We start from the raw sequence: 15839 nt of genomic DNA, 5'->3' as shown, positions 1-15839 counted from the left end.
GGAACTCGCGCAAAAACGGACGACTCTAAAGGGGCACCGGCACACTAGACACAAAAAACGACAACAACATCTTTTATAGTGCATAGGAAAATTATGTTTCTGGTGATATGCGCATGTTTAAGTGATAACAGGAACTACAAAGAGAGGACTTATCACAGGACTTATTTACGAGAACTGTAATATAATATTTGTAATTCTGAACGATATACCTGACAAAAATAGTTTGGCTCGGTCATTTGAATAGTATAATATTTATTTTATGGTCATGATAAATAAAAGAAACATTATCGTAATCTTTTTCATGAATTACGCTTTTTTCTCTACAAATTTCATCGACATTTTTCTAACGAATCCTAAATTTGAAGATACTACATTTCTTTTGAATTTGTGTTAAAAATCGAAATAAATCTAACTATAACAAGCTTTTTTGTCTTTATATATTTATACCTTACTTTTCCATTTGTTCCAATCTCTAACTTGTTCAATTTATTTGTTTCATTTCAAGCAAAGAAAAATGTAAAGAGGTATTTGTCTCTCTTTTCAAGATCATCGTTAAACCCAGACAGCACACAATATTTTTGATAAATATTCTGATAAATATTTATAAAATATTCAAATAATTATTATAAATATTTTGTACATATTTTATAAATATTGTGTGCTGTCTGGGAAAAAGATATGCTACAAATTGTATGAATAACATGTCTGAGGAGGGACGCATCTTTCAAGTTAAAAAAAAAAAGATCTGGAAATATAAAAATTAAAATTCATGCTCAAGATAATATTTACAAGGTTCCTCAGCTTTTTATTTTCTAAATTTAAAATCTATATTCTACACTGATGTATACTCGAACATATACATCTTCGTGTAATAATTTGCAGTAGATTTATTCGTATTTTTCAGAAATACTTTGATTACCGATCACAGAAAACAAATTTTTTCTTATAATTCCTTCTAATTCGTAATAATCTATATAGTTTACATACATTTCGTATACAATACTACTCCTCCTATCTAAAAAAGGCATGTAAAGTCGATACTCGAAAGTCTCGAAGTGTATTGTTGTCGCTTTTCCGCGATGCTGATTGGTTCTGTCATTGCGCTCACTTCGTGAGCGGCTGTCATTGCATATTTTGACAGTTATTATTTTGTTTTTTTATTATTTTGTGTATATATCGTTAAAAATGTTTAATGAAAAGGAATAAATAGCGCGCGCGAAGCGCGCGTTGTGTTGTGCTAGTATGTACCTAAAAAGTATATATACACAAACTCAACGATAACGATAGTCGATTGTCGATTAGTCAGCTGAGGCGCCAGCCTGGCGCCTCAGCTGACCACTCTCGTTGTTGACAGTCACTGATGCTGACTGACGCCGCGTTATATTTCATATCGCGAGTCATTCTTCAAAGACAAATACATGACGTAATATAGTGTAACCTTGGTATATTTACTAGGAATCTCACGTATGCAAAAACGCACTCGTTTTTGCAGCTATGGTCCTCGTTTTCTCGACGCATCACGAAACACAAAATCGGAAAGTTTGAAAAGGATTCATCGTATGGGGTTATGTCGCGAAAAATGATCCGGAATAGCGTATCTTACAAGATTATTACGATATTCGCAGTGATATTTGAAATTTCGGCTACCAAGCATTGGTATGTCACCGAAAATGGAAAAATTCAGCCGCAGGTATTTCTTTTTTTTTTTTCTGTACAATTTTGTAGATATAAGATGCGTTTCAATCTTTCTAAATTCTAAAGGAACCAAACACATTGCATTATCTTTTAATGATTCAGCGTACATATTTCAGCATGACAGTGTTTTTGATATGCGTCGACCCTACGATCTTCTGGCGTTTCTGGAACAGGAAAAACGCAGGGAAACAGCCAATGCTATATATAAAAAAATTTCAAGGAAGGAAGTGTCCATTGATAATCAGTTTGTTAGTTTAGGCATAGCTGATACAGAAAATTCCAATTCGGATTGTTTCTTATGGGATAAGTCATTGGCTGATGTCAATGTACATGCTAGTATAATGATCGATTACAGATTCAGAGATGGGATAGAGTGAGTGATCATTAGTATATATATATATATATAAATAGAATATTTATTAAATAAATTTAAGGAATTATTCACAATTCAATGCCAAAAGTTAAAATGAAACCTTTGTTGCAGCCGAAATGATTATATGTTATATAATGTAGTGGCTAACAATAAACAAACAATTCCAGACTGTCGAAAAACATTTCCACTAGATTTTAGTATCTATACATTCGAACATCTTAAAGTATGTGGCACATTATTCTTTCCACAAAGATTGCATTATACAATAATATGTCTGTGTTATTTTTTAATTTTTTTATCAGGCGATGCAGAATCGAAAGAATCTTACGCAATATGAAGAACTCGACTTAATGAAGTATCTACCGCCGAATATTGATCTCAATGAATTTGGTCATCAGCTCGCCTATAGTTTATCTCGCAATAAGACCTCCTGGGTATACTTGAATCTAGCGTCGATTTATTGGCGGATTAAAGGAAACGCTTACAATGCTTTAGAGTGCAGTCGTAGAGCTATTGTTTGCGCTTCAAGGTAATATAATAAGAAACTCGCTCTTAGGAGATACTAAAGAAAAGTGTCGTCGGAAGACCGCCATATTATTTCAAACTGATCTCGTAACGAAAGCATTGTACGTGATTAAGGCAATATCGCGATATTCCTCTTCTGACTACTGCCGGCATTTTACACGCTGCAAAATATTCTGGCGAAGCCGCGATTATTTTACACGCGGCGATAGATCATAATCCGATAGAGAGCTACCATCATCTAGCATTGGGCCATGTTTATACGTCTCTCGGTGATTTCGAACGATCTGCAGCGTGCTATGATAATTGTTTGAAACTAGCGCCTGAAACGAGAGAGGCCGAACAGATGAAATACGTTATATTATGCCATCGTTTGTTGGAAACAACTTTATTATTATTCGATCAGTAAGCTAATATTGTTGTTTCTAATTCAAAATAAATGGGTACTGTGTATGTGATATTTATTATACGATTATTACAGCCGCTTGCGGAATGTACTGTCAGAGATACACGCATATCATGATTGGAAGGAGGAATGGTTCAAGCTTTACGAGCATATGCTATGGGAACAAAATATTAAATCCACTACGAGGGAAATTAAACTCGCTTTAGCGCGAGAGCAGAATCTACATGTCCTCGCGATAAATCCAGTCGAAAAGTCAATTCATCATATTGATAATAACATTGTACTGTCTTACATGGATTTGGGAGATAGGATAAAATTAGCTGAGAACATGCTACAAAATGTTCATGGTAGTCTACATTTGTTAAAAAATCTGCAAAATCAAGTAAAAGTGCATAGTAATCATATCACAAAAGGTATTTTTGGAAGAAATATAGATTCTAAGAATATTTTGCATGCTACCGTTAAAATCCATTTAATATTGCTACAGACATGACAACAGAAATAAATGTGGAATATGATCATATGTTTGCATCACCGACAAAATACCCAAAGTATCACAATGTAGAAATCAAGAAAGGAAACGAGGATTTTGAAGCTGATTATTGGCCAAAGATTTCTGATTGCGATGGTTCCATGCTAATGTTTGGAGATGGAAAACAATACCTACCTGTTTATTTGTCGCCTGAAAACAAAGGTTATGTGTAAGTGTATTTCAAAATGTACTTCAAAGTGTACTTATATACAGGGTGTCCGACAAATAAGTGACCAAACGAAAGGTGGAGGTAGATTGGGTCAAACTGAAAAGAAAAGTCCTGTACCATTTTTTTCTATAACGCTTAATAAAGGAGTTATCATTGAGTAAAGTCTGGGCTGACTTTTAGCCGGACGCACGTCAGTGAGCCGTCCACCTGATAGTGTGCGTCGCCGTAGCGACGGAGCGCTCACGCACACTATCAGGCGCGCGGCTAAAGATCGGCGCTGATTGGACAGACTTAATCAGTAATAACTTCTTTATTAAGCGTTATAAAAAAAAATGGTTCAGGACTTTTCGACTCAGTTTGACCCAATCTACCTCCACCTTTCGTTTGGTCACTTACTTGTCGGACACCCTATATATTGTGCCACATTGCAATGCATTAATAGTACATATTTTTTTGTATATCACTAGAATACATTTGTTCGTGAACGAATTGATTGATATAGAACCATGGAAGAAGCATCCATTACCATGGCATCCACCAATATGTCAAACGCCTAAATCATTTAATAAAAAATATATTACACGTACGCTGCTAGATGCGACTGTGCAGCAACGTTCATCGGACGCTTCTCTAAAACCATTTTTACATAATTTGGTTCCAACTGCAGACTTTGCGGAAATTGGTCAAAGAATTTTAACAGCAACTGAGGCGGTAAAATTTTACATAGCATAAAATTATATTTTTGTATATTATAAAATTTAATATAAAATTATAATTATAAAACTTAACTGTGTATCAATCTCAAATCAGAAAGTAGCAGCCTCATGGGTATTGTCAATACTTGCATCTCTATATTGGAGAATAGTTGGGAAACCTCGTTTAGCCTTGGATTGCCTTCAGTTAGCATTGGATGATGTTCCTAAAGAATTCAGGGATGTACCTTTTGTTAGTATAGCTTCGATATATCACAAAGTGGGCTTAATTGATGATGCTGTAAGAATTACAAATGAAGCTTTGGAAATTAACACTGTAGAGGTATGCATAAAGAATGTAATTAAATTTTGTATCATAAAAAGAGTATTTTTATTGTATGAACAATATTTTCACGATATTAAAAAAAAAGACTTGTTTTTATATATTAATCAAATAAAGAAAAATTATTTAATAATAATTGATATATATATTTCAGCCAATGACTAATTTTTTACTTGGTATATTATTGAATATAAAAGGAAATTATACAGGAGCTATACATTATTTGAAACAAACATTAAGAGTGGATTCAAACTTATATGATGGTAGGGCCTTAATGTTATTGAAGACATTGACCTGTCGCGAAAAATTTAATGTTGTTACGGGTAATCAAGCAAGTATGTCTAAGTGTATATAATTACAATTGTTTCATTACCATTATAAAAAAATCATTACTGTGCTATTATTAGATTTGACACATATTTTATAATACTTGATACAATCTTCTATGTCACATTCCATTTCATATTATTTTATGTTGAGTTTCTGTTGAGTTATCTTGACTTATCTTGTCTTGCACAGATTTAAAAAAAATATATATATGTATAAGTCATCTTTTCCTCTTATTAAGCATACAAATACTAGAATTTAAAGGTAACAAAAAATTATAGAGCAACAATAAGAAAATATATAAGTTTATTTGCGCAAAATTTCTTAATCACATTTTTTATGAAAAATTATCAATTAAAACTTTAATTTCTTTTGCTTTTTATCATTATTATATACATTTATACAGGGTGGGGCATTTATAGTGACGCGGGCATATTTTTCGGAAAGTGAGATATCAAAAAATGTTTCAGACAAAAGTTGTAGGATTTTGAGGCGGCCACATGATATAAATATGGACTTGACCTTCAGTGACCTTTTCAAGGTGAGGTCAATGTGATCGATGTTTTCTTAAATAGAACCCCCCATTACATGTTCTTGTAGCTTATCTCGAGAGCTTTTCAAAACACTATAATAAATCATACTTTATTATAGTGTTTTGAAAAGCTCTCGAGATAAGTTACAAGAATATGCAATAAAAAATGGGGAGTTCTATTTAAGAAAACATCGATCACATTGACCTCACCTTGAAAAGGTCATTGAAGATCAAGTCCATATTTTTATCATGTGGCCCCCTCAAAATCTTACAACTTTTGTCTGAAACATTTTTTGATATCTCGCTTCGTTTCCGAAAAATATGCCCGCGTCACTATAAATGCCCCACCCTGTATTTGCATTATATATTTTTTCAGTTGATTAATTTTGTTCATTATCAATGGTACTGTGTTTTAAAAATACAGGTTATTGTGATGAATAATGATAAATATTATCATAACCATAGGCTGTGAGAAAGGAATTAATTCACCCAAATATTCTATGAACCTGCCTTCTGTATTACTTACTAAGTACAATCTGCAAGCAAGTGATACACTTTTGCGCAAACGACAAGCCAAGAACTGTAAACATATTAAATATGCTTCAACAAAGACTGAAGAAATAGGTGCGTATTTTCGCACATATATCTTAACAATAGACGCTGTGTTTTTATACTATGTATTTTTTATTTCACACAAATTTAAGTTCATGTTTGTTTTTGCTTGAACTAAATAAAATATAATAGTTTGGCTTTTAATTATGCACTTTTATGTTGTCATAACCTTGTCTTGTTATTTTTGCTGATTTTTCCTTGTGTAATAGTATGTAATAAAGATTATATTCTTATTTTTATATATGTATTTCCTTATTATTTTACCTGCTGTAGACGTCATGTAATGTGATTTAAATTTTATTTATACTTGATATATTGTAAATTGCGTTTTAATATTCAAATTTCTTAATGAAATAAATACTTTTTGTTCCTTTAATAGAGATAATGTATAAACTTTCTCTTTTTTTTTACTACATTTTGGTCAATAGCTAAAAAAATGTTATTGTAGGAACGTATTGCTGGAATACTCACAAAATTGAATTAGTAGATGTGTCGTATTATAATAAAAAAGAAAATATGCGCCAAGGTCTTATATCTTCATTACTGCTTCCCAATAGCGCAACTAAACTACATGAACCACACATAGATATGAGCCGAATTTCAGATGATGTAAGCAAATGATGCGAACAGTAGAGATAATGAAAACAGATAATATTATATATTATATATAAAGATAATGTTCCATATTATTTTATGCATTTGATTTACAAATTCTTTACGCGAATTTACTAACTTATCCATACGAACAATCTAAAATAGTTTATATAAAATAATTTTTATATCAAAGAACATGCGGCTACACTCATATACCGATTGGACATTTGGTAAAATCTCTTCTGACAATCAAAAAGAATCATATTACCCGAATAAGGATGAATGTGATGAGCTTAAGTATGAGGACTGGGCTGCTTCTCTATTTGTATTTCATGAATTTATACGACGAAATATGACGTACGTATAATCGGAAAATTATGAGAAAAGTTCATAGATATAGCAAGCTCTTGTATAGTACTTCTATAACACGGATTCGTATAACGTAAAAAAATTGCGATAGTACCTTGTAAAAAAATTGTGATTGTACCTTGTTTGTGGTAAATAAATTTCAAATTTTTAATTTCTATATCTAAATTTTTATTTCAGATTATTACTTCAATAATACTTTGATTATACTTTGGATTACATAATAAAAAAATTCTGTTAAATCTTTTTCTGTTCTTCTTTAAAATAAAATAAATATTTCATTCTTATAAATCAAAGAAAAAATGTATTTTTATTTTAAATATATGTATATTCGAAATTTATATAACCCATTAGTATCTTACAACACGGAATCTATCCCCGCATTATACGGGAGCCTACTGTATCGCATACAAATTGTTTCTAAAAATTGACATTTTGATTTCAGCGTCGAAGATGAGATTAAATCATTGGACGATAATATCCCGACTTTACAACCGACATGTGACAAAGGTAATTCTGAAATGAATCATGTAACCGAAATGGTGCAATTTTCACAATCACTACAAGACAAAACTGAACTCGATATGGCCGAGTGGCTAATGATGATAACTGGAACGCAGAGTGACACTTTGCAAGGACTCGGAACCAAAATTGCGTTTGCACTGCAAAAGGTAATCAATCAGGTATTATAATCATATTTTTGTTTTTGTATTCACGTATAATGTCGTGTATTTCCTCGAATTAGCATTGTACTTCTTGGACTTTGGCGATAGCCGCATCATTTTACTGGCGCGCGGCAGGTGACAGTCGTAAAGCACTGGATTGTATATGGCAAAGCCTAGAAAACACTCCGAAAGATATGCAAGACATACTTCTCGTAAATCTGGCCTCTTTCCTCAATTCGCATAATTATTTCTACGAGGCCCTCGAAGTTACTCAGATAGCACTTTCAATTGGTCCGGACTTTATAATAAATCATTATGTTCTCGCTAATCTTTATGCCGCTTTGGTAAATTAAATATTTTACCAGATGTAAATTATCTTTAATATACAATAAACTAAAAGATCGACTGATGCACTTATATTCTTACAGGGTGATTTTGAGACTGCTGCAAGTTTTTACAAGTCCTCTCTTGAGCTCGATCCGAATTTCGAACCAGCTATTACGAGGTTGCGAGTGATATTATGCTTCTTGTTATTTGAAGACAAAAGATCCGCGATGGACGAAATACTGCGCAATATTTTGTGAAACCGTCTCCTGCAAAAAAACATTAATGCAAAGAAATTAGACGAATTATTAAAAGTGCCTTTTTACATTGTCAATATGGAACATAGGAAACAATACAAAAGCAATTATTATAGACTATTATGTGTAACTAATAAACTATTATGTTTAACTTTCTAATTTAAAACTAAAGATACGATAACATTTTTAATAGACACGTTAAATTATTAGAAAAATTTAGAGTTGAATAATATAAATTTTCAATGAATCTCATCTTTGAATGAATCACCAAAAACTTCACAACGTTAGTGTTATGTATATTTGATGTATAAAATAGAAAAATTCGAGCAAATTTTTTAGATATATTAATTATTTAATTATTTATTTATAAATGTTGTATTTATTCTTATATAGTTGCCACAATTTCTTTTTGTTTATGAAATGAGATTAATATTATTACTACTACAATATGTGTGAGAATTCTAAACAAAATAAAAATTTTCGCAATAATTTTGATATTCTTTTCTGTTGATTTATATCAGAACTGCCTGACTTCGCAAGTATGTAAAGACAGGAGATGAATAATAGCGAATAATTATTTGTTTGCGAGCTTAGACAGTTCTTACTTACAATTATGTCACCAACAATCGGTCATATCAGTAGTTCAACCTATTTCCTGGGCTACAGAATTCTCTTACTAAATATATTCAGTTGCAAATCTTTTACATTTTTTATCTCGTTGATGGTGCATGCAAAATCGCCACGTTGATAAACACAGTTATACAGATAAGTTATCGGCGGAATGTGATAAAAGTGTCGAATAGATCTGTAACAGAAATAATCCATGATGAAAATATATATTTCAATTAATTATTTATTTCTTTCACGTACTTTTTATATAATATACTCACATTGATAATAAATATTATTAATATTATAAATATTATTATCAAAAAAATAAATGTAATTGTCATATACAAAGCTTCAAAGCAAATCAAGAAATTTTATTTGCAAATATAATTAATTAACGAAAAGAAATATACTATATTAAAATAACAAAAGTTCTATTTTTCAGTTTTTAAAGATCTTTTGTCAACTAAAGATTATATTCTTGGCTCTTCTTTTGCTTACAATTAGTTTAAAATTTCAATAGAAAAAACTAGTGTGCAACAAACATTGCATTCAGTAGCACACAATATCATATTTTTATGGTACAACTATTTACTTAATATACTTTTTATACGCTATATTTCATTTTTATGTATTACAACCACTTGTTCAACAATTCCGAAGAGAAACAAATAATATATCTTCCACGATAATGCAAATAATTATAATATTGCGATAATTATTTAACGTTTTTACTCGTTGCAAGAACAACACTTTCGTTTCGGGGTTTCCTTCCCGCAATGGTTTCCAGCATCGAAGGGTGGTGTGTCATGGAAGCCCCATAATAGTCGCTGTCACACGCACAAGAGTGTTATCTCTAATCTTGTGCAGTGGCCAGCAGCTGCACTGGGGTCCAATGTTACCCCGCGTTGCATCTTACAATTATTCTAGTCACTCGCGTTCAATTGGAGGTCGAGCCGCATGCTTAGACTCATACAAATTGTTTCGCGCTTTTTGTTTACAAATTGTTTACTCTTGATGTTCTTTATAAAGGAATGCGAAAACATGAAGCAGTTTAACTGGCGGTTATTAATGTTACATTATTCCATTAATGATAAGACTGAAAAAAAATTGTGTTTTTTAATTAAAACTATGGCCTACATTTACTAAATAGATGATAAAGTGTAGACAAGATTTAGAAAACATATTGATTTTTCTCTTACTTAGAGAAGCTTTATTTAGTTTGCTGAATAATTTACTTGAACATATCTTTTTTCTACAGCTTCCATAAGGTAGTAAAATGTCCGTGTTTCCTTCATAGAATAAACGACTTTAACATCTCAAAATTTTTTAAGCAATTTTTATTTAATTTGGATTTCTATATTTTATTTCTACGTACAAATAATTTATGTTACTGATTAATATAAGAAGTCACAAAAAAAAATTGATGTTGTATATTATATATGTATACATGTGTGTGTGAGAAAGTACAATATGTATGAAAAGATATTTTCTTTTTGACAAAATTCCATAAATATAGGTCTAAGCAATCATTTATTGGCCTTCATTTATTTTAACATTATAAGCCGTTTAACATTTGATTAAATACTTTATTGAGACGTGCATAATGTGATGCTACCATCACAACTAGATATTTCCGATTTGGCATTTAACATTAAGTTTAACATTAAGTTTAAGACCTTTTGGCCTTATTTAATGCTAGTTTAATGCATGTTTGTCATCGTTTCCGTCATAATGTGTAATCGTTAAAAAAATTGAATAGTAGTATTCAAGGATGTATAAGTGTCACGTATGAATAAATGAAACATGTAAAAGTTCAACTGCTTTTTTTCTGTGCTTGTTTTTTTCCTCCGCATTCGCTCAGACACAATTTCATTAATTAAAAAAATAGTGTTCTAAACTTATTTTTTAATTATTCTTCTCTCTTCTTACAATTCTTTAAAATATCACATTAATATATGAAATCGTTACATATAAAATATTATAAAATGCAATTTCATCTTCCGATTAACTGATCTTCTTTGAATTTTAGAATTTTGAAAATAACTTTAAGGGAAAGCACTTTGGACCAGATTTGAAAATAAGTAACACAGAATCGAGAATGTGAATGGAAAACGCGTTTCTGCAGTAAAGTAAGCTGTGGGGACTGGACATCTGGCGATTCTATAGGCCGGTAGGACAGTTCAACTCAAATACAAAATTCATCGCGTTCGATCTTCCTAACTGTACACGCTTACGACAGACCTTCTGCCGTATGCGGAGTATTACGCTAAAAACCATTTCCCGTTGATTTAATACCATCCCATCAGAAAAATCAAGCTGCTCGTAGAGCAATCGATGTCAATGAAAATTATCGACGCTATAGCGCTAAAAATAATTTCCAGTCCTTAATATCGAATCGCAATATCGGTCTCGTTAAAGAACCAATATGTGAATTGCGTGAATCGTTAGTAAGCGAATTTAGAAAATTACATGTGCACCATGCGAAAGTGAAGATTACTCACGTGTCCTGCGAAAGTCATACGTCGGAGTTTCTAAGTAAAGTAATTTTAAACTAATATCAAGTATTTCAATACTTTCAATCGCTGCAATCAAAGATAAAAAAATCGAATCTTCATATAGGATTTAGAATAGATTTCGAATTGGTAAGATCAGATTCGTAGAATCACATAGATTCGTAGGCACCAGCTGATGACACGTTTCTCTACTCATCATTGCTTTATCCACTCCGTGTTACATCGTCCTTGCCGAAAGGTGTCAAAATGATACTTTTTAAAATAATAATCTCTTGCAACGGCGAGACACTCTATCAAGATATTCTTCGAGTCGCGGAATCGACAAAAGGACAGAAATCGTGGAACTTTGCGAATCGCACTGTCAAAAGAATTTCCTCAGATAGTAGTTGGTGATGATGCTATTCCACGCGAAGTTCACGCGAGTCGTCGATTGGAAAACGTTCACATTTCATCCGCCACTGGTCGAGCACAACTGCCGATACCTTGCTAGTTCACCCTTGGTTATATAGCACGACACCACGTGGTCATCTAATCCATCGACCAATGGTAGGATGGCTTTAGATAGGCGGAACCAATAGACGTTCCGCTTTAAGGCTGCAAGACACGTGTTTCTTGGGAAATAAGGACATAAGAATTACGGGCGAAATCGTATTTGCGATGACTAAAGTTGACCGATCGAATGGTAACCCGTGTGCTGTCTGTGCACGTCAGATCCTCGTCTCTACCCTCAATCTTCACAAGTCGCGTCTATCATTTCAGCTTGTGAAGAATTTAAAGTGAGAATCGCCGTCTCCAACTTGTCATTGAATGTGCAGAGACTATATATCGTCGCGCTGAGACACCGAAAAACGCTGATATATTTGCGACTACCTCTCTTTTGCACATATAATCACGATTTCTCATTTTTTCTATTCAGATTGTTATATTATTTTTTAAAAATATATTTTGTTTGCTGTTCGATGAGTAGAGACACGTTTGATCATTATATAGCTCGAGAAGCACCAGCAAGTTTGTCTTCAGGGCAGAACCTTTTCCGCGAAGACGTCTTGAACCCAGATAGAACATCAGTGTTTTTATAAAGTGCTTAAAAAACTCTTCTACGGACTTCTATAGGAATTAGGCTCTGACCTGGCCGCTGCAGTTTCTTCCACTCGTCGGTGATTGGTGGTGCCGGTTAGTTGTGGTAGTGTTTAATGATATTGCGAAGAGGTGAATCCCTAAAACGTACCCCACATACATACCGACGTGAAGTAAGTACTCCGTTCGATAAATAGTGGGATCCGGCATTAAGGGACTAATATTAGATCGACCTAATTCGTGCATCTTTTAACGCAATTGTTGTGACAATATCCTCGTCGTGGATGATAACATCGATAAAGTGAGTGATTTTGTGCACGGTGTTTCTTTGGGCACAAATCAACTTTCGTCCAGTGAAGTTTCACTGCGTGCTTTACACATTATTCATGCTTGTACAATTAAAAATTAGTATACGTATATTTCTAATACATGCATTTTCTATAAATAGTGCATGTGCAAACGATACATAATTATTTAATTATTATTATTGAGTTAAAAGCTATTCATTATTTTCCTAATGTTACTTTATTGAATCATTAATGCGCCTTAAAAATTCGTACATCATCAATTTTAATGAATATCCTATATATATAATGTTTCTACATATTTCAAACATGCATTCGATATTAAGGAAGATATTAAAAGCATCGCATTTATAGAGAAAATAATGTACAAAATTTTTTTTCTGCTCTTAAGCATACTATTCGTGCGTTTTAAATTATTCGTGTACTATATAGTTGTGCTACAATTGCAATTCTGCTGACATTTTGTGGAGAAAATGTAAATTGATCACGCATCTTTATTCAAATAGAAATGCAGATTGCTATGAATCAATATTATATAACATAATTATATAATTATAAAATAATAATTATACAATTATAATTATAAAAAAGCACATAAAATCGGGTAAATATTGAACAAGATTACAAGAAATCTTGCTAGTTATCGTATAAGGTACAATAAGATTAAGGCTATATGGTATTCTTAGACCAAACATTGCATGAGCCTCATAGTCAGTGCAAATCGATGATGCTTAATAGAGGATGAAAATTTTCGTGAATCTGCACGGAAACATTGAACCGTAGCCAGAGACGTACGCAAGGAACATCGATGCAAGGTAGGGACAGCAAGGGACTCGACCGCTCTGGCTATATTCGGCATGCAACAGTGTCCTGCATAATTTTTATGTCTAAACGTTGATAAGAGTAATTAACATTTTTCGTGTTTTGTGACAAAATGAAACAAAACGAAAATTAGAATAGAATAGAATTAAATATTCATTTTTCCTCAATTTCTCTCTAAAAGATCATTAGAAAATGGATTATTTAAAAAAATCACATCAAACGTTAATATTTAATTTAATTTAATTTAATCCATCATAGAATTCTTAATGGATTAAATTTAATTAAAGTAATATGAAAAAACTATCTGCCGTATCATAATCTTCATCTCCTGCAGAATATAAGTCAGATATAATTTGCGATAATCTCTGACTTTCTTCTGCTATGTGACGTAGATTCGTCATGATTTCTCTTAAATTTAAATGCTTGGTTTTTCAAAGGACAGAAGACGCGCTCGCGGGAAAAATTTTGTGAACGGATGAATAAACGAGATGCAATGAGAGTGACATGTGCATCGTGGAAGACATGGGACTAGGAAACCAACTTTACGCCCTTGTACCGGGGCCGTGCATGCTCCGCACGAAGAGGGTGCAACGTCGAGGTGAGGAAGGAGCGTCGCGCGGGTAACACTAGCCGAGTAAGCTCCGGACACTTTTTAGGATTCACGGCTTAGCACCCCCGGCTTCACGTCTGCCTGGCCTGAGTCGAGCCTCGACCACTGACTCTCGGACAGCCGTCCCGTTATTCTATGCCGGGAACTTCTTAGCTTACACCTTACGCACTGCTCACGTTACCTTGAATTGGTGTGATTTTGTCCTACACAGCTGCTATTTCTTGTTTTGGCGATAATTCGCTGTGTGTTACAGCAGATTGCCTATGATAAAATACCCATTTCGAATATATATCCCAAAATCCTAAGTATAATTCGGTAATTAGGATAAGAATCCAAATGAGGAACATATTGCGTCAAAAGTATACACTCTATAACTTTGATCTGAAAAAAGAAAATTGTACTATGAAACAGTTGTAATCACCGAGTCAAAAGTTTTTTTTCTCATTTGCCTTCAATTTTCTGTCTAAGATCTATTTTGATACTTTAAGCAATCAAATCACCCTCTTTTAAAATTATTTAATCTACAATTTTGCCTTCTTTAATTGTAAGTGAAAAACTATTTATTTCCTATTTAAGGTATAAAGTAGAAGCTCAGTTCCTATATGAATTAAATTTATCATAATCCTCTAAAATCTATAAACGTAAAGCAATAAAAATAAAATTTCGACTCGAATACACTCGGCTTTTCGTTCAAAATAAATAATTGTCTATTTGCTAGTACTTATTGTTTATCACACATATACATATATTTTTCCAACATTCTCTTACATTATAAATTGTATATCTTGCTTTATATTTCTACAAAATTTCGTAAGGAAATTTTCAATAGTATGGATGTGTTTAAAACATAGTCAAATAAAAAGTATCAATACGTAGCCAAATAGAGGTGCATTACTTTCACATTCAGCCTCATTCTTTTCGTGAAGAATATGCAACTAATAAAAATGTCTATTTTGTCCTTTATCAAGAGAAATATTTTTGTTGAACTTATTAAATATCCTACATAATCCTACATAATGTCGCGATTTAAACATTTTTCAATAAATGATATTATTTTCTTAGAATTTTGCTAAAGTATTTTCATTAGAAATTCGATATTGAAATTAAGATTACAAGTTGCTGGACAGAATTTTGGAGGATATGTTAACTGAAGATCGCGATTTATGCGACATTTTATATGAATTTTAATTTATTAAAATTATACGTCAAAGAATATAAAATTATACATTGAAGAATGTAAAATCGACTTCTGACCGTTTCATCTTAAACTATCTCTTCTCGATAATTTACTGATATTTAAATAATACACGTATAATAATACATTGTTATAAATTCTACATAATGTCGCGATTTGAACATTTTTCGTTAAATGATATCATTTTCATTAAATTTTGTTAGAACTTTTTTGGTAGAAATTCAACATTGAAATTAAGATTACAAGTTGCGAGACAGATTTTTTAAGGATATGTTAACTGGAAATTACGATTTTAT

The 15839-nt window shown here is 32.2% G+C and overlaps 1 protein-coding gene across 2 annotated transcripts; it reads left to right on the top strand.

Annotated features, from left to right (window-relative positions):
- Window positions 1–1239: 1239 nt before the first annotated feature.
- On the top strand, window positions 1240–8890 carry LOC115245926 (tetratricopeptide repeat protein 17). 2 transcript variants are annotated; one of them, XM_029824426.1, is made up of 16 exons: window positions 1240–1690; window positions 1812–2068; window positions 2180–2291; window positions 2371–2597; window positions 2708–2995; window positions 3072–3343; window positions 3484–3697; window positions 4165–4408; window positions 4508–4732; window positions 4887–5067; window positions 6057–6215; window positions 6652–6812; window positions 6991–7154; window positions 7609–7834; window positions 7909–8172; window positions 8257–8890. In XM_029824426.1, the coding sequence occupies exons 1-16, from the start codon at window positions 1568–1570 to the stop codon at window positions 8410–8412; spliced, it is 3273 nt and encodes a 1090-aa protein (XP_029680286.1). In that variant the 5' UTR covers window positions 1240–1567; the 3' UTR covers window positions 8413–8890. The 2 variants fall into 2 exon arrangements, with proteins under 2 accessions (XP_029680286.1, XP_029680285.1); XM_029824425.1 differs by having other exon boundaries at window positions 1243–1690; window positions 3072–3409.
- Window positions 8891–15839: the final 6949 nt, after the last annotated feature.

Source organism: Formica exsecta, unplaced genomic scaffold (genome assembly GCF_003651465.1).
Source record: "Formica exsecta isolate Colony F162 unplaced genomic scaffold, ASM365146v1 scaffold137, whole genome shotgun sequence".
In the NCBI taxonomy this organism is placed as follows: Eukaryota; Metazoa; Arthropoda; class Insecta; order Hymenoptera; family Formicidae; genus Formica; species Formica exsecta.
The sequence above is the reverse complement of the archived record's forward strand: the minus strand, read 5'-3'. Positions and strand labels throughout refer to the sequence as shown.